This window comes from Physcomitrium patens, chromosome 15 (assembly GCF_059467195.1).
Source record: "Physcomitrium patens ecotype Gransden chromosome 15, ASM5946719v1, whole genome shotgun sequence".
In the NCBI taxonomy this organism is placed as follows: Eukaryota; Viridiplantae; Streptophyta; class Bryopsida; order Funariales; family Funariaceae; genus Physcomitrium; species Physcomitrium patens.
Window position 1 is genome coordinate 8,850,475 of NC_143424.1, and position 21,284 is coordinate 8,871,758.

The 21,284-nt window shown below is 34.8% G+C and overlaps 3 protein-coding genes across 5 annotated transcripts; 2 read left to right on the forward strand and 1 right to left on the reverse strand.

Annotated features, from left to right (window-relative positions):
* The first annotated feature begins 2,692 nt into the window (after positions 1 to 2,692).
* LOC112292856 (histone-lysine N-methyltransferase ASHR2) lies at positions 2,693 to 4,187 on the forward strand. The gene has a single exon (XM_024541753.3). It carries the CDS (start codon positions 2,771 to 2,773, stop codon positions 3,950 to 3,952), a length of 1,182 nt encoding a protein of 393 aa, XP_024397521.1. The 5' UTR covers positions 2,693 to 2,770; the 3' UTR covers positions 3,953 to 4,187.
* A 4,129-nt stretch (positions 4,188 to 8,316) lies between these two features.
* Positions 8,317 to 13,806, reverse strand: LOC112292855 (uncharacterized). The gene is made up of 14 exons (XM_024541752.3): positions 13,425 to 13,806; positions 12,695 to 12,783; positions 12,269 to 12,376; positions 11,938 to 11,956; positions 11,514 to 11,735; positions 11,293 to 11,336; positions 10,966 to 11,033; positions 10,671 to 10,776; positions 10,228 to 10,397; positions 9,978 to 10,047; positions 9,671 to 9,721; positions 9,326 to 9,378; positions 9,044 to 9,176; positions 8,317 to 8,827 (listed from the first exon to the last, which is right to left on the reverse strand). The coding sequence occupies exons 1-14, from the start codon at positions 13,582 to 13,584 to the stop codon at positions 8,735 to 8,737; spliced, it is 1,386 nt and encodes a 461-aa protein (XP_024397520.1). The 5' UTR covers positions 13,585 to 13,806; the 3' UTR covers positions 8,317 to 8,734.
* A 787-nt stretch (positions 13,807 to 14,593) lies between these two features.
* On the forward strand, positions 14,594 to 17,449 carry LOC112292857 (ER lumen protein-retaining receptor). 3 transcript variants are annotated; one of them, XM_024541755.3, is made up of 7 exons: positions 14,594 to 14,856; positions 15,041 to 15,164; positions 15,631 to 15,896; positions 16,376 to 16,491; positions 16,639 to 16,712; positions 16,879 to 16,942; positions 17,088 to 17,449. In XM_024541755.3, the coding sequence occupies exons 2-7, from the start codon at positions 15,074 to 15,076 to the stop codon at positions 17,122 to 17,124; spliced, it is 648 nt and encodes a 215-aa protein (XP_024397523.1). In that variant the 5' UTR covers positions 14,594 to 14,856; positions 15,041 to 15,073; the 3' UTR covers positions 17,125 to 17,449. The 3 variants fall into 3 exon arrangements, with proteins under 3 accessions (XP_024397523.1, XP_024397522.1, XP_073395355.1); XM_024541754.3 differs by having other exon boundaries at positions 14,594 to 14,698; XM_073539254.2 differs by having other exon boundaries at positions 14,594 to 14,698; positions 15,044 to 15,164.
* The last annotated feature ends 3,835 nt before the right edge of the window (positions 17,450 to 21,284 follow it).

The following is a 21,284-nucleotide window of genomic DNA, read 5'->3' on the forward strand; positions in this document are numbered from 1 at the left end:
AGACTTCATTCTTGTATTCATATATATTATTTAATTAACAAGCTATGTGAGAATGTTTTATGTGTCATCCAACACATATTCAACTTACAATATACATATCTAACTTACAAAACATGCTTTCTACATGTACATTGCATTGCCAACATGTAGCCAACTTGTAAAATAAGAAGTCAACATATGCAATATATGGTCAACTTGTTGGCCAAGTTTTCAACCTACCTATCACCTACAAACACTTGTGAAGTCAAATCAGCATCTACAAAGCTTCTAAAATGCTTGTCTATAAGATATTACAAAATTTACTTACTTTTACTTCTATCTAACTTTTTACCAATCAAAACAAACATACAAGCCTAACAAGACAAGGTTAACTAAAGCACAAGAATAATGGCCAAGAGAAGATAAGAAAGATGCTCACAATGCCATCACTAAACTTGGAAGAATAGCTCAAACATGGCCTAAAGAAGGTAGACTATTTAAGGATGGATTAGTCATTGCCTTAGGCAATTGTAAACTATTGCAAAATGTATGTTGGTAGCAAATATAATTAAATTATGGTTGATTATTGCTAGATCGAATGCAATGTAAAGTATATACAATAAACAAGTTTATTATTATTAATTGGTGTGAGTGTTATTTGTTCTAGATAGTTTATAGAGCTTTGTCTTTTGCTTGCTTATTACATCAATAGCTTAAATAACATAACTTCTCTTATCATCCCAATTATTAATGTCAATATTGATGTCTACAACATGTAATTATAGAAGATAATTGTATTAGCTCTATTGATGAGATTAAATTTTATTAATGTAAATTATTTACATAATATAGTTTTTTATTTTTTATTTTAAAAATTAAAAATAAGGTTTATTCAATCAGTTGCAAATTTTATGGCTTTTAATATAAGAATATTTTTTTATATATTAAATTTATAAAATTATATTTTAAATAAATTTATATTATCAAAAAACCATGCTAAAATAAAAATAGTTTTGTTAGATATATATAGTTATTTTGACTTTCATAGCTATGGTGTTTATAATAAAAAAAAAATATCTATATAAATTATATATATATGTGTGTGTGTATTACATTAAAATAAATATTACAAAGAAACTTGAATTTATATATATTTTATAAAGAAAAATAAATTAAAAAATTAAATCAAAGAATATAATTTTTTTTACATTTAAAATTTTATTTAGATTAATATTAGTAAAATATTTTTTTGTCAAAACTATATAAAATTATAAATTATAAATCACAAAGCAACAATATGTAATAAGATTTAAGTTTGGCACATTGTTAGAAACTAAAACCAAGAGCTACTAGGATGATTGCTAATTACAAAGCACCTAATTTCAACAATCCAAAAATGTTATGGAAATTCAAATAATAGCAACATCTTTATGTTATATGAAGGATTTGTCATGTTTTATTTCTTAAAAATCTTTTAGCAACATACATAGATACCATGTTTTATTGCATTTATAGATAAGAATCTATAAATTTTTTGATATTTTTTATAATTTTTGAATAGATATAAATATAAATTAATATTAAAAAATTAATGTCAAAAGATTGCATATGATTTTTGGATTAAAAAAAATATTTAATATTTTGAGATATGTGATTTTTTATATTTTCAAAGTTAATAATTTTAAAATAAATACATACATAAAAAAATTATATATATACAAGATTTAAAAATAAAAATATATATTTTTTAACTAAAATATGAATTTTAAAAATTAATAAATATAACATAGAGATAAAAGAATTAATTCTATAAAATTAATTTTAAAATTTATGATTTATAATCTAAATATTTTTATGATATTAATCTATAAATAAAAACCAAAAAAAGATTTAAAATCCACCTTTTATTTTATTATTTATTTTTTTAAAAAAATCTATTACATATTTTTTAAAATTCACAATTGTACTAATTCAAATCTCACAAAGAAATTTTCTTTTATTTTTTATGTATCTAAATAACTTACTTGCATTTGTTAAACTTATAGATGTAAGTATTTATTCATGCACCTATAATCTAACATAGATTTCTAAATTTGAATTGATTTTAGATTTATATATATTTTCACATCTTTGATATTTATGTACTATGATTTAGATTAGTTTTTTAAGTATTTTAATATACCACATAGAAAAAGTTTTAAAAACGTTATAAAAAATATTTTATAAGAAAATGATATTTTTTTTTTAAAAATGAACTTAAAAAAATTCATACTTTAACTTACAAAAAGTATTTAATTATGTGAACATTTTCAAATATGTAAATTTCAATTTTTTGAGAAGAATTTTTATATATATGTTAATTATAAGGCACATTAATATTTTATGTATAATTTACGTACATAAATATAATTATATCTTATCAAATTTCTCTTACAATCTCATCCATTGATCAAAATGTCGTTATTTATTATTATTATTAGTTTATATGGTTTTATCCAAAAGAAAAATTAAATTTCTAATGTCCATGAACTTGACACAAAAACGAAAGGGATTATTATAATTGTACACCTATAGACGAAAATACTTCCACTTGGTGCATATATGCGTATTGTATTCAAGAACCGAACCTAAATACGAGACGCATCAGCAATGACGTATGCGGGGTAGGTCCCGGGAATGTGAAAAGGGTTGGGGGTTTTGGGGTTTGGAGGTGGGAGTAAGGAGGCAGAGGCGGAACCAGGCTGCACAGCAGGGAGGCGGAGTTTGGAATTCAGCTTGCGCAGCGGCAGCCATGGCCCTGCGGCAGGAAGTCATCGCTGGGCGCGGGCGCGGCATGGTTGCAACGCGAATGTTACGAGCAGGTGCGGTCCTGCTGCGGGAATCACCTCTCTTGTTATACCAGGAAGCGGAATCTGCGGAGAGCACGGCCTTTTGCAGCAACTGTATGCGAGTGTTGTCGCTGCCAGGTCGGGAGAAAGTGCCGTGCTCTGCCTGTGATGGAGCCACGTTCTGTGGAAAATCCTGTTTCGAATCGGCCCGGGTTGGTAGTCATAACACGCGAGTTTGTTCAGGGATCGCTATGCTGCAGAAGAGTAAGGACAAGTTTTCTTTGGAGCATCGAACGCTGGCGCGGTTTCTGATCGCGGCATATAATTTGGCGGTGGAGGATCCGCTAGCGTTTGCGAAATTGTTGGAGTTGGAAGGGCAGGAGTGTGATGAAGAGGTGGTGAAGAGTTTGCATGATTTTGTGGTGGAAATTTTCGGTAAATTGGATGGCGGGGCTTCGTTGGAGCTTTCGTTGGAGCTGACAGGGAAGTTATTGGCGCGAGACGCTTGCAATACGTTTGGGCTAATGGCGCCTTCCTGTGCTGGAGAGGAGAGGAAGGTCCGGGGGTATGCGATGTTTGCACAAGCTTCTATGTTTAATCATGACTGCCTGCCCAATGCTTGTAGATTTGAATATGTAGATATAGATGGAGACGGAAACACAGATGTCATCGTTCGTGCTCTGCACGATATGGAGGAGGGTACTGAGGTGTGTTTGAGCTATTTTCCTGTTGATTGGCCCTACGGAGATCGGCAGCAGAAGTTGCAAGAAGAGTATGGATTTTGGTGCACGTGTGCTAGATGTAATGTGGAATCGAAATGGAAAGACGAAGATGAAGAGCAAGACGAAGAAGATGAAGGTTATAGCAATGGAGAACTAGAACTAGGTAAAGGAGAGGCTACATTGGAGGATGTCGAGAGTATTGACGATGACGATGACGATGAAGATGATTTTGGCCACGCCATGTTTTTCGTAAAATACCTCTGTCCTGTGGAAGGATGTGGAGGCACCATGGCGCCCTTACCTCCAGGCGAATTGGATCACCAAGGGCTAGAGGGATCCATGGAATGCAACTTCTGCGGATGTGTGAGGTCGGACGAGGAGTTCCACCGTGATCTTGAAGAGCACGCAGTGGACGATGACTGAACATGAAGGCTTGTCATACAATGCACATTAGCTTATATGAAACGCTTTATTCTTTATTGCTTCTTGTATCTTGTAGTAGCTATGAGACAATAAGCTTCAATTGAGGTGCTTCATGAGAATGCTTTCAAGTGCTGCCCCTCAGTAGTGTCCTTGCTATGTGCGACTTTGAACTAAATCTGTTTGTCTTCAGCTATGGTAAGTTTGGTAAATTAAATTGAGTTCATCTTCCGTCTAACCATTCTGTATTCTTTTGTCACACATCTTGCACTGTTTCACAAACTTGACTGTTAATAGATAACTTCTTACCATATCTATTAATAAGAGTATATATATATATATATATATATATACACACACATTGTCACTTTCAGATGTAAGAATTGAAGCTGTTAAGTTTTAATCTTGTAAAATTTTAGAAGAAATTGTTTTGGCCTTAATGATTTTTCAGTTTGACATTCAAAATTAATAATTTATTTATTTAGCTTGAAAGCTGTAACTAAAATGACATCGTTTATTTTGAGTATCAGGTACGTTATCCTTTATTCACCTTCTATATGAATGTCTTCTAAAATAGTAAGTCATGTTTTAAAGAATTTATTGCTCCCTTCAAATAATGCAACAATGTTTTTCCAGTGAGTCTAATGATGTTTACTTTATTGGACATATTTTATGAGAATGTTTATTTTTTTTACTTAACATACATTCTTTTGGAGAACAATGCAATATTCGTTTTTACTTCAATGCCAAATTTCATACATTAATGTTGAGTCTAATTTAAACTCAAATTTTAATCTTATAATACAATTCAGTTTGTTAAGTTGAACACAATTTAGAATTCACAAATGTATGTAAGACAAAAAAAATTGTGACTTGATCGATATTTGAATTTGAAACCTTTTTTAAATTGGGAAATTGACGGATTCAACTCTGAAAATATTGCCCTTAATTTCAAAAAGATCACTCGTCACTCTCAGAAATGACTCACAACTCTTTGCATAGATAATTATTTAATCAAAATTCAACTAAAATGCCAATTGATATGTGGTATATATTAAAACACTTAATTATATTTTTCCAGCTTAAATTAATTCTAAGTTATTCACATTTTCCAGTTTCTTCTCGAATTATAAATAAACCGATTTGATTATTTTAATAAGTGAATAGGATAAAAAATTTAAACTTTAGGAAACAATCAAATTTACTGTATAATCATTAATTCTTGTTATATACTCTTTATTCTTATTTAGCTTACTCTTTCATTATTTTCAGTCTTTGAAAATATATGTTGAAAATTATGGTTACCTCAATGTATTGTGTTATACTTACATATACAATTACAAAAAGAATTCAATTCAGGAAAATTAACCTGAATCGATAGTTGCAATCAAACCTAAAAATTCAGACTTCTAAATAGAATTGACTTCATTTCTGTACCATTAATCGCAGCAATGGTACATTGAATGTTGTACAAATGACAGACAAAAAAATTTAATCAATGTAAATTACGAAATTATTTCACAAGTTTGGTGTCTTATTTGTATTCCATACCACAACAAAATAAAAGAATTGACATTTATGTACAGGAAAAGTCACAGGCTATATTCGAGCATATATAATTTTACCTTAACTTCCAATCATCCCAAACAAACACCATTTATTTAAAATTTTACTAGTTTATATGAGCGTATGTAATACAAATATCTCATTTACATTCATAATACACAAAGCTCAATGTACTGTCAAAAGTCAAGCTCTAAAAGCTTCTGGACATGAAGCCTAATCTTTAAGTCACATTCTACAACCAAATCTAACGTAGAAGAAAACAGAACATGAATTGGAGTAAGATGAAATTCAACTTCACAGCACATCATTTGAAAACAATTCTAGCCATATATCCCATACGTTGCACAGAGAAGTAAACGACCTTCGCTGTCATGGAAGTTGCCGTCCTAAAACTGGTTGACCTACAATGCCAACACTTGTGAACTATGTACGTGATACCAAACTCTCACAATTGAGGTGATGAATCAATTCTTCTCTAGAAATCACATCATATTCTGTTCAGTGTAATGCAATTGAATTCCTCCAATCCTTTCGATGACTTAGAACAATAGTGAAGTGAATCTAGGTTTAGAATTCGACTGGCCTTATCAGCAAGCATGTCAGCATTTGAAAAATACGACTGTCGATGGGGCAGCAGGAGCAACAGCAAGGGAACCGTATATGTAAGAACATTAGTCCAATCATCCTATTGAGTCCATTCAAAATTCAAGTGGAAATTATATTAGACCATGTGAGAATTCAGAGTCAGACTTGCAAAAAACTAACCAATCTATAAGTTCCAAATTCTTATAACTGAAATTATAACCAATATTAAAGAAAATTGCCCGTCCCGAAATATATTCTGTTCACGAGTCCCAGAACTTTTCTATTGAGTGCAAATGAACGGAGGTACTTAATAGGAGAAGCAGAGAAGCATGACATAATCAACGACGCATCAACGACAACAGTCAAAGGAAATTAATCATATGACAGATAAGGTGCAAAATAGACGAAGCGCTAGCTTGAAGATTTAAAATCAAGAATATCAGAACACATGACACCCCCTGCGCTGATATTGATGCTCCAAAACTGGCTATGGCGATGGCTGTGAAGAGCGGCACGAAGCATGGATAGCCAAAAATTTAAAAAATCCTCATTGCCTGTTGAAGAGACTCTCGTCAATCTCCACGTTGATGAACTCGGTATCCTCGACTTCCTTCTTGGTGCGTGGCGGCAGCGGCGTGATCGCCAATCCAGTCCCCTTGGAGGAATCCTTAGGACGACAGTTGCCGAACGAGCCGCGCGCTCGCTTGCCCTTGGCAGTGCGCTTGTCACCCCGGCCGCATACAATGGCAGGCAAAGAGACAGACGACGACGACGACGACGACGACGAGACCGCGGCTGCGCTCGGCATCGGGAGAGCCTTGAAGAATGTGGAGGAGGAGCAGCACAGCGAGGAGGGAACCGCAACGAGCGACGCCATGGCCACGATTCCTACCGAATTCCGAATTAACAGTGCAAGCGCTCTCGGTATCTCCAACTCTCACCCTCGGAATGCAATGCAGAGATTGTGAGGTTGCAGTTGCAAGGCAAACAATAACAAGACGAGCTGGGAGACTCTCGTTTGAAGGCCCAGGATTCGGAGCTTCGAGGCGAGGACGGATAAGGTTCCTCCTCCTTCCTTGTTTCGTTCCTTTCATCCATCCCTTGATGTACAACCCCTGCCTCCACCTCTCCCTTTCCACTGATGGCTTGGTCATAGGCGCCTCCCACGCTCTTGCACCCTGCTTCTTATATCCGTTTAATGCGTGTGGGCCACCGTCCCATCCTGAAAGAAATCAAATATATCTTGGCCAGCAATAAATTTTCATTGTAGCTGGCTGTTTGGTTTCATTTATTTAGTTATGCTTTCTTTGAAGTGTTCCAAGTATATGGGTTTATATATATATATATATATATGCAGATATAGTTGGTTCGAGCTTTTAGCTATGTAAAAAAAACATTATTATTTTTGAACTCATTTTTTTGGGGAAATGTATTTGAGTCTAGCATAAATACTTTTTGAAAAAACGGAATAAACGTCATGTGAATTAATAAGCGCATCGCATTAATGGATGCAAAGAATAGCGCCATTGTGCTTTAACGTGTTTGAATGATCATGGATTAGAGAATGAGATAGATTAGCACGTATGGTGGGTTTAAAACCCTGAACTATGAGTTTAGACCTAATAATGAATCATTTGGATAAAACCTTCAAACGATAACATACTGTCCACAGTCAACTGATGCTGGAACCAACAAAATTATACAAATATAATCGTAAATTCAACAATTTCAAAAATTCTAGAAAATCGAACTATAAACCTTGTTAAAACAAGTCAGACTTTACCAACATTGTCAATACTAGGATTATTTGTACAACAAAAAACCATGTTATAGAAATTTTTATACAAAGTCAACACATTTTTTAACGTCATTCCTTGGAAATTAATATCATTGAAAATCTTGATGAAATAGTTACCCAAAAGAGAATATATACACCAAATAATGTGTACCAATGTGCACCAATATATTATAACAAATCTGAAAGAAAAACATAAGATCCACATAACATGGTCAGACTGAGGTCCAACTTATTTGGAGTAGGAATAGAAACACCATTGTGGACTCATGCTGCTTGAGCTCTCACTATATATACCTTCTCCATTCTTCATCCTCATGGATTCCTTTCTGTATTATAGTCTGAACTTTGCTACCAATGCATTCAACCTTCAACATGCTATAGCAAAGGTCAACAATACCCATAATGGCACACAATGCAGTAACTTCAACCTCTTGATGTAAAGAGGTATTTATTGCTGCCAACAGTGAGTCAGTATGAAGAAAATCCAAGAGAAAGTCTAATCAAAGTCATATCCTACAACACTCCCCTTTTCAAACTTGCAAGGTGGAGGGCGCTTGACGTCACTATCTAGCAAGTTCAACAAAGAGTCACTGCACAAAATCTGCTACAATCTCAAACTATATGAGGAGCTTCGATGTAGATCAGGCAAATGACCACAACGGCATAGCGTCAATGAAGTGGTACAGAAATTCTTGTTTAACATCGAATCTACACACCCAGTCTGAAGTGTCTCCCTCACAGCCATTCGATCTGTACCTGGATTGGCTAGGAAGAGGGAAGGTAGTGTAAACAATCATGTGGCACCATAGAGTGAGAGCTTTCTTACAGCACATCGTTTAGAAAGTTGCCTGAAGCCTTAAACCAGGGCTTGATTGTCCAGTAACAAGCTGCAGCATCTTTAGCGCCATGCATGGATTATCAGTAGGTACCTGTGGTTCAAAATACACAAGAATCAACAAAGGAATAAAATTGGAAAGGCCCACGTTTTGTCCAACTACATAAGAAACTTGTAAAGGTCCTTTTGAACATGCTGAAAACTAAGTTTTGCGTGGCTTCAGAAAACTGAGGATGGCAGATTAAGGTCTGCCCTATTCAGAGCAAGGGTGAAAATGTAGCGGAGCAAGTCTGGCTCGGGGAAAGGTTACCATATGGCCTGCATTCATAATCCAATAGAAGCTCAAATTTTTGTGTCTTTTCACAAATGCTTGCGTCTGACGATCGCCCTCACAGTACAGAGGAGTTCGCTTAGCAGATAGAAATTCGGAAAGACCTGACCATCTGTAACAGGCATCTCTTAGTATCTAAAGTACTGGGTTACTTTGTTTGCAACCCATTACACAGTATTTGTTATCAATTTTTTTTCCGATTTCAACTCGTGCATAGGAAAATAGTGATTGCATATGAACTTAAATCGATTCAAAACTTACTTCAACTTCTGAACCCAAGCCTCTGTTCCCGTGGTACAGCAAATCAGGTCCAGCTGCAATGAACAGAAGTACAGTTCCGGTCTTCAAAAACACAAAAACATTTCATATTCCTATTCCAAATTCTCGAAACCTAGAAACAATCACAGCATGAGGATTATTCCCTTCGAATGTTTGCCTTCATCTGATCCTGGAATCGGGTACGAATTTGCAGATAGTTGAAGGGAGCCTCCATGGAGTATGATACGTGAAGTCTATAACAGAAGGATGAGATCACTTAAAGAGGTTTGATACGGACAAGTCATCCAAAAAAATCAGATCAAGTGAATAAGTAATGAAGTGACTCACTTGTCCACTATATATGGTCACATTCACTCCTGCAGCTAATAATTCATCAACCTGCAAATGATAATGCAAATGTCAGGACTCCTTCTCTCCAACTTGCATGACCTACATTTCAATGCGTCCCTATTTCATCCAATTGCAAAGCTTCAGAAGTATCGAATGAGATGCATAATCCCAACCGGAGCATTCAGTTATTTTCTTAAACAACGCAGTACATATTATGTAAAGTATACGTGAGAACCTCGGGAAATCGTCCATAGTTTGCAACACAAGAGGAATGAAATGAATAATGAAGACTTCAGAGTATCACCTCATTTATAGTGTCTTTCATGAAGTCTTCACCAAGTGCATTAAACACCACACCTGAAGATTCTGACCAGCTGCAAGCCAGCAAGCAAAACATTAAGCTACGATGGCAATCACACTTCAAAAGTGCATTGCATAATGACCCCATTTTGACACCTCATACCAAACTAAGAAGACTCTTACAAAAGCCTTGAACATTGCTTTCATACTTTTTGAAAAGACAGTTCTTGATAGAGGTTAAAAGAAAGTTTGACCTAATGTTGCTCGGAATAATCCCCAGTTTCTCCCGGATAGGCCCATTCATAACTTGTGCTAAGTCTGCAGATTGGGTGACTGCGAGACGTCGAGCAGCCAGTCTGGATAGCCCTTGTGCATTTAAGGATAAAGACTCGCTATTATCATGCTTCAACATGTTGTAAAAATCCTGCTCCGAAACCCCCAAAAAAAACATCAGTGACGACGTATTGAAAATCGTGCATTGTAACATTTACTTGCAACGTACAAAAATACCTAGATGAGATATTTTATTGAAGAAGAATGCAACCGTTCACAATTAAACAACTCTTACGTGGTAGACAGGAATAACGAAACAGAAACCCTAAACAGTTCACTTTGTAAATAGGACTATCCTAGCGATGAGACTCGTCACAAGCGACCTATGGATTCCTGTGGAAAGAAAATAGTGATATGCACATACCACATTGTCTGTAACTCTCAAAACAGCCTCCTCCATGTCACCCCAGATATAGGTCGCATTTAAGAAATTCCCAACTTTCATTTCGGATTCCGCTGAATCTGCATAACTAGTAAGACACATCCAAAGTTTTGATTCGGATTCAATCCATGGTTTCCGCTAAAAACTGGGTGAGATCGTAAGGTCATGAAAAAGGCACTTGATATTCTTTCCAACCACCTGAATAGCAGAGAGTTTCATAAGACGCCTCATCACCTCTATTGCTTAGGACCAAGGGTAGTTTCTGTAAAAAACATACCTGAGAAGATTGCGGGCTGCTGCTTCATCAACCAGCGAGAAAGATTGCAAGAGCGGAGGCCACGCATACTGTATCGGATGAAAGTTGTTAGAAATGATGTCCAAGAAAGTTAATCTCGTCAATCAAGTCGTTTCAAACAGACCTATCCTCTACAGTTTAATATTGAAAACATAAACAATGCTGCACTTTGAAAACCGTATAGACTACAAAGCAAAGCGTAGAATTCAGCAAAACGATAACCACGTTCACAGCTCATAAACCAGACAGCGTAACAAAGTATCTGATCGGAATAATGGTAAAATGATTTAATGAATACTGTGTACGTACTAAGAAGTCAATGGGTGAAATCCAGGTATCTCCAAGCGCAACACCTGCAGGTGTAAAATCACATCTCCGTAATGCGAAGAATAATTATTTATGTGCAGATATTAGCCTTCAAAGGAACTTGCAGCTGTCTTGAGGATTTTCTCAAGAATACACCAGATCAATATTTTGAATCCAGAACGCATGAATAGTGCAGTAACGATGAAAATCAACTGATCATTCACCTCTAAAGTTGATGCTTAGAGAACCTGCATCGATTTTCTCCTTCAGTGCAACGCCCAACTCAGAAGCAAACTTGCCTCCATAAGACTCAGCAACAACAAAGAATGGCGATTTGTGAAGCGCTTTGTGAGAATCAAAAAACTTTCCCAAGAAGGTCACCAAGTCTGTTGTGGCCTGTTTGTTGTTCCTTGTAAGAAGGGTCGCATTCACCACATAACTAAAACCTGGACAACCAAAATGCACGTACATTAACGCGGCTTGATAACACCGCCACCTTCTAGTCGTACTCTTCGATCCTTAATACGACTAGAAGACAACAGTTAAGCAGTTGCAACGTAATGAGAGATGAACCCTAACAAATTTATTGGTCCACGATACAGAAGTGACTTATTAAGAGAAGATTACAGAGAAAAAGGGGATGTATACCTGTACCCACAGGGTTGTCCTATTCGTCGAGTCAAATACAGAAATCCCACATCACCACAACTTCAGCACTCAGCAAACTCAAAATCTTCACAGCATTGGTTTTCAAGAACATGCTCTTGCCTAGACAACAGTGAAATCAACCATGCATTTTGGTGTGCGCAGAGTAAAAAATTTACTAGGATGGATTGACAGGAACAAAGGGAAATCATTGCTGAAATTCAGTTTTCAATCGAGAACAAACATAATCAGGTAGCATTGAATTTACGAAGCGGATCAAATCAAATGTAATGAAACTTTTTAAACCATACAGGGAGAGCAAAACCAAAATTACCACGAAGAGCAAGTGGGCCACATTCAACCATGTACTGCTCCGAGGCTTCAAATCAACTGTTAGGGGTCCCACTTCGTGGAAGTTTCCATATCCAGCCCCAGATGCACCCTGCAGAAATGGGCGTTACTTTTTCAGTTTCACAGAATGGCTGGACATGGCCGAAATAGAACCTTGCGTCGGAGCTATTAAGGTCCATGATATCCACATCATACAACGATAATGAGCGTTGAGAAATCATCAGAGGAACGCCGTTACAGAATACCAGCTATTCTCTTTCTAATCAGCATGTATGCTTGGTCTAATATGTAACTGAGACAGATGCCTCCTGAGAATGAACACGAGTGCTGGGAGAAGCTAACAACTGCAAGAATAAAATCATTGCCGACTTGCACTGAATGAATCATCGGAACTTCTGAAGAAACTTACAGGACCACCCTGCAGCCACAAGACAAGGGGCAAATTGCTGGGTGTAGAGTCCTTTTCGTTGTAATACAACCACCAAAACATGTGGGCCCCTGCACAGTGACATTGCGTTGAACCTCTTAACAATGTACATACTACATCTCTACCAACTCGATCAGTTTGCTTTGAAATCAGTCCTTCTGAACATTTTGACATAAAGTCATCCAAAGCTACAACTTTCATGATACACCAAGCCCAGAATTAAAAAAACTAATCAGAAACGAAAGAAAAGTAAAAAGAAAGAGAGAAAAAAAAAATCAAATTTTAATTTATTTAAAAATCCAGCACATTCCTTACGATTCAGGCATAATTGGAAGAATTCAAATGCAAGGATGAAGGCAAAGTCCACGGACTAAAACATTGGTCATGTTTCAATGCTAAGGAATCCATCACATGGACGGGATCGTTGCGCAATCCCTCCAATCACAATCTTCAATCCACGAACTTGCATTCAATCCCCAAATTCAAATCCCATCCACAAATGACAAACCCTCGCACACAGAACCTTCATAACCCAGCGCTCAGGCTCAAAAACCCTATTTCAGCTACCGAACGCAACTTCCCAAACGTGACAAACAATTCATCACCCACGCGTAGAAACCAGAAACCCAACTCCACAAACACCGTCAACGGAATCACTTCCCTCACACAAAACACGACTCTGAATCCCACGAAATCCAAACCAAAAACTCACCAGGGCGCACGTCAGTGTAGCCCCACTCCTCAGCACCGTCAGAGGTGCCACTGCTAATGTCGGCATAGGAAGGAAGCGCAAAGAGACAACATAGCAACAATAGCTGTAGCAAGAGAATGTGGGAGAGACAGGGAGTGTGCAGCCTGGACGCCATAGTCATAGTCAGTCTAAAGCCACAGATAAGAGCGAGAGAGAGAGAGAGAGGTGCTTGCTAGTGTTGGATATCCAGGAAAGGATGGTGGTGGTGGTGGTGTTGTGATCAAGCAGCAGCCATGGCTTTGGCTCTGGGGGCAGGTCTGTTGAATGAATGTGTGTGTATGTGAGTGTGTATATGTTTGTAAAAGTGTGCCTTGATAACGTTGAGTGTGTATGTGCCTTGAAAATGTGGCTTTGCTTGCTGCACACACAGATAGCTGGCGTCTTTTGGAGACTTGGGTTCCACTCGTTTCCTGCTGCTTCACCCACATCACGCCCCTCGCTGTTTCCCTTCCACTTCTTCTGCTCCAAGTAAATGTGTACCGTTTTCATATTTTATAGAGATGTTGTTTCCATTGCTTTTTTTGTTTACTTAGTATGACTTTACTTGAAGGTCTCCCCCACATTCTCTTGCTACAAGATGGTTGGGGTTAGCATTTGTGCTACTTTTGTACTAGATAAAATTGGGATTTTGTGATTGGGGTTCAAGTTAATCTGTTTTGATGCAACTTCTTGCAGTTGTTTCATGGTTTAAGGTCACTGTTCACCAAAACCTTTTGAGGGCAATTTTGAGAACAAATTCTTTCAACTAAGTCATTTTGTGCTGTATGTTCTTACTTATTTGAATTCAACTACATTCTAAATTTTTCTTCTACAACATTGTAAGAAACTACTGTAACAAAACATATTTTGTATTGAATTTCTTTGCATTCTTTGAAAAATTAAGCAAATCAAATTTAAGAAACGAATGTGATTATTCTTGACTGATGGTGGTACCCAGCCATCGAAGGAACAAGTGCAAGGCAAGCGACAGTTGGGGAACACACCCAGTTGATACACGGGAATTCACATACCCTTATCCGTCCGAGGGGATCAATTTATATCTGCGGATATCGTTACACCGGTTTTCATGCAGCCCGACACGAGGTGGGTTTGTGGGGAGCGCGTAGACACGAGAAAGCGAGACGACGAGCGAAGACGGCGTTGCTCATGTCTCGATAGCTCCCACGTGTAGAAGAGGTACACTTGATCGGAGTTCCAATCGTCGACACACCCATCCCCCATTGAAGTTGAAAAAGGTATCAATTTACAGATCCATTGAATTGATGTTGTGGGTGCGAAAGAGTCACCTCTCTCGGTACAGTCACTACCGTCGGGAGGTGTTAGGGTTGAGGCGTTGACTGCGGTGGTTCGTGTCGAGAAAAGCTTTTGAGTTGGGTCGAGACGAATCCGATAGGTGCGAGCCCAAGTTCGTTTCGAGCGGAGGGACATTTGTTGGGTAGAATCGAGTGAAATGTCGTTGTGGGTGCTTGTCTGGGGTTTTTGTTTTTTTTTTTTTTTTTTTTTTTTTTTGCTTTGCTCTTCAGACATGGTAGTCATGTTACGAAACATGCAATGATAGTTTGATCTGTAATGTGCAGTAGTTGAAAGGTTGAACATACAAAGCTGTCAAGATGAATATCTTCAGGCTTATCGGGGATTTGACGCACTTGATGAGTATAATCGTGTTGCTGTTAAAGATCCATACCATCAAGTCATGCGCGGGTATTCTCCTTCTCATATTTTGTTCGCTGGAATATTTCCTGCTCATTTTTTGTAGTCACAAGTGTTGCCGCCCCGATTATTTTATGTGAAATTTGAAGTGGGTTTTAAGTTCAAATTTAATGAAGCTTAGAAGAAGTTTCGGTATTCTATCAACTCACTACTCTTCCAAGATCCAATTTGAATAATGTGTGCCTGAGCAATTTGAGGAGTGGTAGGAATAATTTTTCTTTGTGCGTTCCATCTAACGTGTATAAGTAGGACCTTGTCCGCTTTTTTGATGCCTTGACACCTGTAGCTGAGGCGCTTTACGTTTAAGATGGAATGTGCTCTAGTATTGTACCTCAGAAGTTTGATGTTTTACAGATTATCGGTGTTCAACTGTCAGTGTTCTATTGATCACACGTGGAGGCTCCTGTGTTTGTAGTTGCAAGCCTTAATGGGTTGTTGTTTTTTGGTGTTATTTCAGGGATTTCGTTAAGGACTCAGGAACTGTATGCCTTAGTATTTGTCACGCGGTATCTGGACATTTTCGTCTCTTATATATCTCTATACAATACTTTGATGAAGTTAATATTTCTGGGCACCTCATTCTCTATCGTGTGGTACATGAGATATCATAAGACAGTGCGGCTGTCGTATGACAAGAGCAACGACAATTTCCGGCACTATTTCCTGATTGCGCCATGTCTACTGCTAGCTCTGGTTCTGAACAACAGGTTCACTTTCCGGGAGGTAATGTAATCATCTGAGGACTTGAAGGATGTTATCATTGGTAATGAAGAGGAAACCTAGGGAAACAAGGTCGTGCAAAAGATGGAAAAGAGCTTCTATTACAGTATTAAGACCTACTCTGAGTGCTGTTTGAAATGTGTTATGCACTTTCTCTCTGCTGGTGCCTATCATGTTCATAAGTCTGCGTCCTTATTCTGGACGGGTAGTTATTAATTTAAAGTTTTTGTTTGTTTGTTTGTTTGTTTTTGTTATTTATTTATTTATTTATTTTTTTAATTTCATTTTGCAAGTATTCAATTACACAACTTTTTGGAGGTTAAGTTATCACTCTATGTGGATTTTGCCTTATTGCCATCACATACGTTACACTTTGGAACTGTGGTTTAGGATTCCACTACTCCTGTTTCTTTCATCCTTATAATAGTGACTCTGTTCCCAGTCTAATGGGTGAATGTCTCATTTTTGTTAACGTGGAACAGGTTTTGTGGACCTTCTCTCTGTATTTGGAGGCGGTTGCCATAATACCACAGTTGGTTTTATTGCAAAGGACAAGAAATGTAGACAATTTAACAGGCAACTATGTGTTTTTCCTTGGGTATGTCCTTATCTCAAAATGTGTTGTCGTTTGTTTGCTATAGTAGTGAGGCATGAGTGTAACAGATAGTGCACCATACCACGATAATGTATATGTTCTCAAAGATAGGTCTTTCTGTGTTTCATTGTGGATTCCCCTTTTCGGCAGAGCTTATCGTGGATTCTACCTCATCAACTGGGTTTATCGGTACCTGACGGAAAGTCATTACCGTCAATGGATAAGTAAGTGATAGTTTGTGATCTTTTATTTTAATCACTTCAGTTCATTTGGTTATTTTTGAATGACTTCTTGTGATGAAACTTTCATTTACATCCGCTAGTGCACTGTACCAGTATATGAACTATTAACTCCTGTGCACTCCCTGAACTTGTGATTGGTCGTATGCAGCCTGGATGGCAGGACTCGTTCAGACAGCCTTGTATGCGGATTTCTTTTACTACTACTTCAAGAGGTGCTGACTGGCTTTCAACTCTTGTTATTCTATGGATGGTTTTTTGCTGCAGTAGCACGTGCATCAATTTAAGGGGTCGATTCAGTGGTTGATAGGGTGTAGTGCTGACTGTTTGGGATTGTGTGTTTGTGGACGTGTGTTGCAGTTGGAAGAACAACGAAAAGCTCAAGCTACCAGCTTAAACGTACATCGCAATTTTAGCGTAGATGTACATCGCAATGGTCTTTGTCTTCGGAATAGTAGTTAGAATTGAGTATCGTAGTTTAAAAAGAAGCTTTTACAAATGAATAGTTTTGTGCTGACTCCGCATCTTTTTGTGCAGCTTAAGTGTAGGGATGGGTGTCTAAATTACAAGAAGCTTGGAAAGATAGTCCGATTCATTTGGTCATTGATTCCATGACCTTGTTAGCTCATATTACGTCATAACTGCCGATTTGTTGAGCTTGTCCACAGTCTACAATGTATGGCAATCTTTTCATCATTAGATATATCAGACAGCTTCTTTTACACACCGCTTAGAAATGTGTTTTTCTCTGGAGCATTGCAGGGCTATCTTGTTGTCGATCTGTCCATTTTACGAATGTTTTATATCTAAAGTAAAAGTTCAGCTTCTTCTATGATCACTAAGTATGTTTCCTATCTCGAGAAGTGATACTCTCTGTTCATTTAATACGAGCTTGGACTTGTATTTTGTTCTACTTGATTTTATGAGTGGATGGGGGGCGGGGGTTCAGTTCAACGAACAGAGAGGTGTTGAGGAGAGCAATGGATGAATATGGGTGAGGTGGGCAAGTATTGATGTGATGTAAAATAGTCAATGAACTAAAGTTGTTTACAAGAAGTAAATATATCAATAGTACTAAGTAGTAATTACAAGGGTACAAATAGCAATACACAAGTTACAAAGTTTTTGTAAAGCAATTTTGTTGATTATTAATCGAGAATCAAGTGATTTTCTTGTGAGCCACATAATATTAATACTCTAAGAATATCAATTCAATTGTGGTATAGTGCACCTTTCTTTACAAAGTGCCCATAGTATCGAGAGAGTAAGGATTATTCATTGGTATTTGGGATTCATGACATCTGATGAAGAAAATCATAAGAATACACATTTTAAAAAGCTTTGTAAGGCTTGAAACAGCATTCAAGTTTTAAATTAGAAGTGCTTTATGTTATATTTTATTTAGAGTTTTTTTAAATACATATTGAAGAAAAAAAGATAAAAAAAAAAAAAAAAAAAAAAAAAAGGCAAAATGATAAGGATGAAAAAAGAAAAAGAGAAAAATAGAGAAGTGAGGAAGAAAGAGAAATGAAAAGAAGGGATGAAGTGGCAGGAGAGAAAATTTACAAAATTCTACAAAAGCCATACAAAAAAGAATAATTAAATTTATTCTTTTAATAAGTTTGAATAGATATGCTTGAAAGTTTAGAAGATGTGTATTTATTGTTGAAGCTTTATTGCCAATGACTTTTATAACTTATAAGCTAATACAAAATAAAATTTTGTTCAGAAACTTAGATATTGAGTAATAATAAATAATATTGGTGATGAAATATCCATTCACTTGATACCATCTTAAAGATGGTTACAAAATAGTTATAGTTTTTACAAAAATTGTATGAAACTCATTTTCTATTAAATTTTTAAAGAATTTAAAATGTATTGGTAAGCATAATAGATTATGAAATTTAGATTTTTTAGACTTTAATGTATAAACGCCTAAGTATATAGATTAAGTGAATCAAAAGATTAAATATAATAATAATAAATAAATTAAATAAAAAAAAGAAATAACACTTGGTCAAAAAATATTCTTTTAAAATTTAATTAAAAAATATTTAAATTTCCATATAATTTTTTTTTTTTAAAGATTATTTAAATACACGTGTCAATTTTTTGAAACTATATAATTGAAAAATTAACAAATAAAAGAATCAAATTTTAAATAAAAATAAAATAATATATTTAATAAATAAATAAAATAATTAAAATAAATTTAAAAATAAATTTATAATTTTTTATTATTGAATATATCATATAAATAGCTATTTTATATAATAACATTTAATATTCTATCAACTAATATTAAGTATAGAATCAAAATTATTCAAAAATCAACAACAAACACATTGTTAAAGAAATATGATAAATTGTACTATTTCTCATTTTATATTAAGAAAATCCAAAGTATAAATATGGCAAAGAAGTATGAATTTACATAATGATTAAAAAATTACTTCTAAAAAAAATCCTAACAAAAATCTTTTCTTTCACAAATATATGCAAAATACTTTATATGATAAGAATGTTAAGATAAGAAGATTCATTATTCTAAATATCTTCTTTTAAAGTTGATTTTTACCTTAAGTCAACTATCTTATGCATTATATAATAAATCTAATATGTCATGTGATAGCTATTGTATTAATATCCATTAAGTACCATAATATATATCTAATGGTACCAACTAACATCAGGCATAAAGTCAAACTTACATAAAAATGTATTATAAATATATTCTGAAGTTTAATCTCTCATAGATTCTATTAGAAATTCTACCAAAAAAAACCCACACTACAAACACATTCATAGCCAAATCTTGATGCTATCATAGGTGCTACAACAACCATACACATTCAAGTTGAAACTATGATTTCAAGTAGGCCAAGAAAGCTCAATAAAGAAGTAATCAAGAAACAATAGGTTGAGTAGAATGCTAGTTTCATTTATTATTACCTTAAATAATTCTTAATTTCAATTTATTGATTAAGCTTTATTTTAAGTATAAATTTTAAACTTACAAATAAATCAAAATTAATTTTGATAGTAATATTTTTACAAAATTATATAGCAAACTTTAAGAAAGTTTTTAATTATGTAACAAGATATGATGTAAATAATAAACTTTTTAAAATAAAGATAAATCTTATTTCTAGAACAAAGTAATAAAAATAACATTAAATATGTCATATGCTAATTATGTTGATATTTGTCTAATAACAATATTTTAGTTGTTCATTTATTTTTACGACATACAAACAAAGAAGATTGTCTAATGTAACTAATAGCCATATTTTATAGTATATTTATTTCAAAAAATAGAATTAGATTTAAGTAAGTATAAATAGATTAAATTGCTAATATCTTTTTGAAAAGCTTCTAAAATGCTTTATGGAATTCATACATGTTAATAAGTGATTGATAGGTTGACAACTTGGCCAACGAATTGGCTACATGGCAAATATTTAGCTACTTGTATTACAAGTTGGCTATGTAGCATATATATTAGAAACTTATCTTACAAACTAGACATAGATCCTACAAGTTGGACACATGTTATATATTATATAAGACATTGTTACATAATTATTACATAGATAGTATATATGCAAGCAAAAATAAGGTCCTCTTCACTCTTGTTGAAGCCTATTTTGTATTATGTTTTGGTTCAAGACCTCTAAATCCTTTTGTATTTGGCAATTACCATTCTAATTCAATTTCATATGTAACTTTTAGTTATATACTATCTTTCTTTTGGTAATATAAGAATATATTATCACTTCTAAAATTTTGTTGTAATTCTTATTTTTAATAATTTGATAAGAATTTTAATTTTTATTATTTATTTTAATGTAAAATAAATAGATTATGTCACTTCTTGTTATTATATTTTAAAGGTTGCAAGCTACCTACCTTTAAAAAATCATTATTAGTTTTTTTTAACATTGATTCTTTTATTATAAAAAATAGACTCTCTCTCTTTGTAAATTTTTTATTTGATATGAGAGGTTTAAGATTATTTTCATTCAATTTGACTTATGCATTTGTTAAATTTCTTTATTATAAAGATTAAAAAAAACAATTGTGGTTGTTATACTAGATAGAAGTGACAATAAATTTATAACTATTGCAAATTTTCTTAAACTTCAAAATACTTTTAGGACAAGAATTTCATATATTACTAAAGTCAATTATGAAAATACTATTTCTATGCCTAAACAAGAAGTTAACAATGAAGTTCAATGTATACTCTAAAAAGTTTTATTATTAAATATCATGAATATATATATTTACTTATATTAAAGGAGTTAGATAAAAATAAACAAAAATAAATAGACTTGATAATATCATATGGAGAAGCTTCTTAATAGCTTTGTAGATGTTGATTTGATTCTATATGTATTTATAGATAATTGATAGGTTGTAAATTTGGCCAAAAAGTTAGCCACATGTTGCACATGTTTGTGACTTATGGTATAAGTTGGCCACATGGTGCATATGTAGGAAACTTATTTTGTACATTGTACTTGTATCTCACAAATTGGATACTTGTCCATG

Bases quoted from the DNA above. Each gene is read 5' to 3' on its own strand.
- LOC112292856 (XM_024541753.3), top strand. From the start codon at position 2,771: ATGGCCCTGCGGCAGGAAGTCATCGCTGGGCGCGGGCGCGGCATGGTT.
- LOC112292855 (XM_024541752.3), bottom strand. From the start codon at position 13,584: ATGACTATGGCGTCCAGGCTGCACACTCCCTGTCTCTCCCACATTCTC. The intron at 11,337-11,513 runs GTGAATGATCAG...TTACACCTGCAG, and splicing joins TCTAAGCATCAACTTTAGAG to GTGTTGCGCTTGGAGATACC. The intron at 8,828-9,043 runs GTAACCTTTCCC...TTTGAACCACAG, and splicing joins TTATGAATGCAGGCCATATG to GTACCTACTGATAATCCATG.
- LOC112292857 (XM_024541755.3), top strand. From the start codon at position 15,074: ATGAATATCTTCAGGCTTATCGGGGATTTGACGCACTTGATGAGTATA. The intron at 15,897-16,375 runs GTAATGTAATCA...AACGTGGAACAG, and splicing joins ACAGGTTCACTTTCCGGGAG to GTTTTGTGGACCTTCTCTCT. The intron at 16,492-16,638 runs GTATGTCCTTAT...CCTTTTCGGCAG, and splicing joins AACTATGTGTTTTTCCTTGG to AGCTTATCGTGGATTCTACC.